The sequence below is a fragment of the Phalaenopsis equestris genome, unplaced genomic scaffold (genome assembly GCF_001263595.1).
Source record: "Phalaenopsis equestris unplaced genomic scaffold, ASM126359v1 Scaffold000800, whole genome shotgun sequence".
NCBI lineage: Eukaryota > Viridiplantae > Streptophyta > Magnoliopsida > Asparagales > Orchidaceae > Phalaenopsis > Phalaenopsis equestris.
This window is the reverse complement of record NW_018165240.1, coordinates 1,045,896-1,047,943: the sequence shown is the minus strand read 5'-3', so window position 1 is coordinate 1,047,943 and position 2,048 is coordinate 1,045,896. Positions and strand designations below refer to the sequence as shown.

At 37.0% G+C, this 2,048-nt stretch overlaps 1 protein-coding gene across 1 annotated transcript in view; it reads left to right on the top strand.

Annotated features, from left to right (window-relative positions):
- The first annotated feature begins 373 nt into the window (after window positions 1-373).
- Window positions 374-2,048, top strand: part of LOC110031310 (WAT1-related protein At5g07050-like) — a 3,364-nt gene continuing 1,689 nt past the window's right edge. Inside the window, exons 1-4 of the mRNA XM_020734451.1 lie at window positions 374-611; window positions 1,494-1,556; window positions 1,661-1,777; window positions 1,872-2,039. Coding sequence (XP_020590110.1) covers window positions 400-611; window positions 1,494-1,556; window positions 1,661-1,777; window positions 1,872-2,039 — 560 coding nt within the window. The 5' untranslated portion in view covers window positions 374-399. The remainder of the gene's footprint in view (window positions 612-1,493; window positions 1,557-1,660; window positions 1,778-1,871; window positions 2,040-2,048) is intronic.

Here is a 2,048-nt window from a genome sequence, read left to right as displayed (position 1 = left end):
AAAAATATATATTTTTCGAAATAAGAAAATCGTCATTTATTTACAAAACAGGAACCCATCCCTCACCTCACCGCCGGAGCTCCGCCCACCCTCCGCCGCCTCAAACGTGCGACACTTCCCCGGCACGTGTGCTCCACAAACCCTATGCATCAGCGCGCACCAACTCCTCCCCTGGCCCCGCCACTAAGTGAAAACCTCCACGTGGACCCCACCCCCCCACGCCAAATAAATATTCCGATTTTGGATAAATATAAAATGACGTAAATATGCACCCCCTTCCCCCAAAATTACAAAAACACCCTTCCAAAATCAATATAAATTACTCATGAGGCTCTTCTTCTATTTACTTGGGAGAAAGCATTGATTGCTCTTCTTCTCTCAAGTTCTCAAGTTGATAAGATGGAGCCCCAAATTGGACATGGAAAATGCAATCAAATTTTTCGGAGTTGCAAACCTTATCTAGCTATGATTTCACTTCAATTTGGCTACGCCGGCATGAACATCATCACTAAGCTCTCGCTCAATCATGGCATGAGTCACTACGTGTTAGTGGTTTATCGTCACGCATTCGCTGCTCTGTCGATCGCTCCCTTCGCACTGATTCTCGAGAGGTATTCTTAATCAAATGTTGCACAGCTTCATCTCTTTCACGAACAAAGTTAGTTATAGCGAGTATTAAGGTTATTAAATTTATGCTAGGATGAGCGCAATATATGAGAAATAAATCAAAACTTATATTATATTAATTTCAAAACTTATATAATATTAAAATTTATTATTTTTAATATTGCCACTAATAGTTGAGTAGCTCGATAGATCATTCACTTAGGAAAAATTATTCCCATAAATTAACAAATAATGATTCCTTTGAGCCCTTTTTTTTCCTATTTAATTAATATTTTGAAAAGCAATTTTTACTTGAATGAAAAACATGCTTAATGTTATTATTATTATTAAATTTTTTTTAGAGTTATAGGACCTTTCGATATGGGAGGAAACATACAATCATAGAGTCACCATCTCATTTGCTTAAAGTCGACGTTTTGAAAGTGTGCCTTTTTATTTGATATTGTTAGAATTTATACTAAGTTGAGCAGTGAATATTTTGATCTCGTTTGTGACAGCTTATTTGGTGTGAAAGCGCGCCCATGACCGTTTGGGTGAACTGCGTTTTGACAACTTATTCAAAAAACTGTGTTTTCAAACCACTGAAATCAGCATTTTCACACCGTTTCTGGCTAGATGCGGTGGCAGCTTTCTAGCTGCGATATGACTTTTTTTTTTAAAAAAATTGTAATTGCCATGATAACCTTTTGAACAACAGATTATTTTTTATCGGTTGCCTCAAATAGTTGATCATAAATCACCCCAAAAAAATGCAGAATCCTATTTTCATAAAAAATATATATCAATATGCTTTGAAAATATATTAAAGAGATTAATTTTGTGTCAAATTCTTTCTAATTATGCTTTCCAATGTGTTGCGTTTGCAGGAAAGTCAGGCCAAAAATCACCTTCACAATATTCCTACAAATATTTACTCTTGGCCTCTTAGGGTTTGTACAATAAATATATTCATCAATAATATAATTAAATCCCCCAAAAATCATTTTACTATTTACTAACCCTCGATTTAAAACATTGTCTGATCCTCATAAAGGCCTGTAATAGATCAGAACTTCTACTATGCCGGCTTGAAATTCACCTCCCCCACCTTCTCCTGCGCCATGAGCAACATGCTTCCTGCAATGACATTTATAATGGCCGTCATCTTCAGGTATCATATTATGATTTTCATAAATAATTCGTTTTTAGAACCCAAAATTCAAAATTTTGAATTTCTGAATCTTAAATTTTGAATTTTGAATAAGAATGGAGAAAATCGATCTGAGGAAGGTGATATATCAAGCAAAATTAATCGGAACTCTGGTCACTGTTGCGGGGGCGATGCTTATGACGCTCTATAAAGGTCCGATCGTGGAGCTATTCTGGACTAAGCACGTGCTCGCCGCTGCAAATGGGCCGCCTCCGGCGTCGGCGGGGGGGGC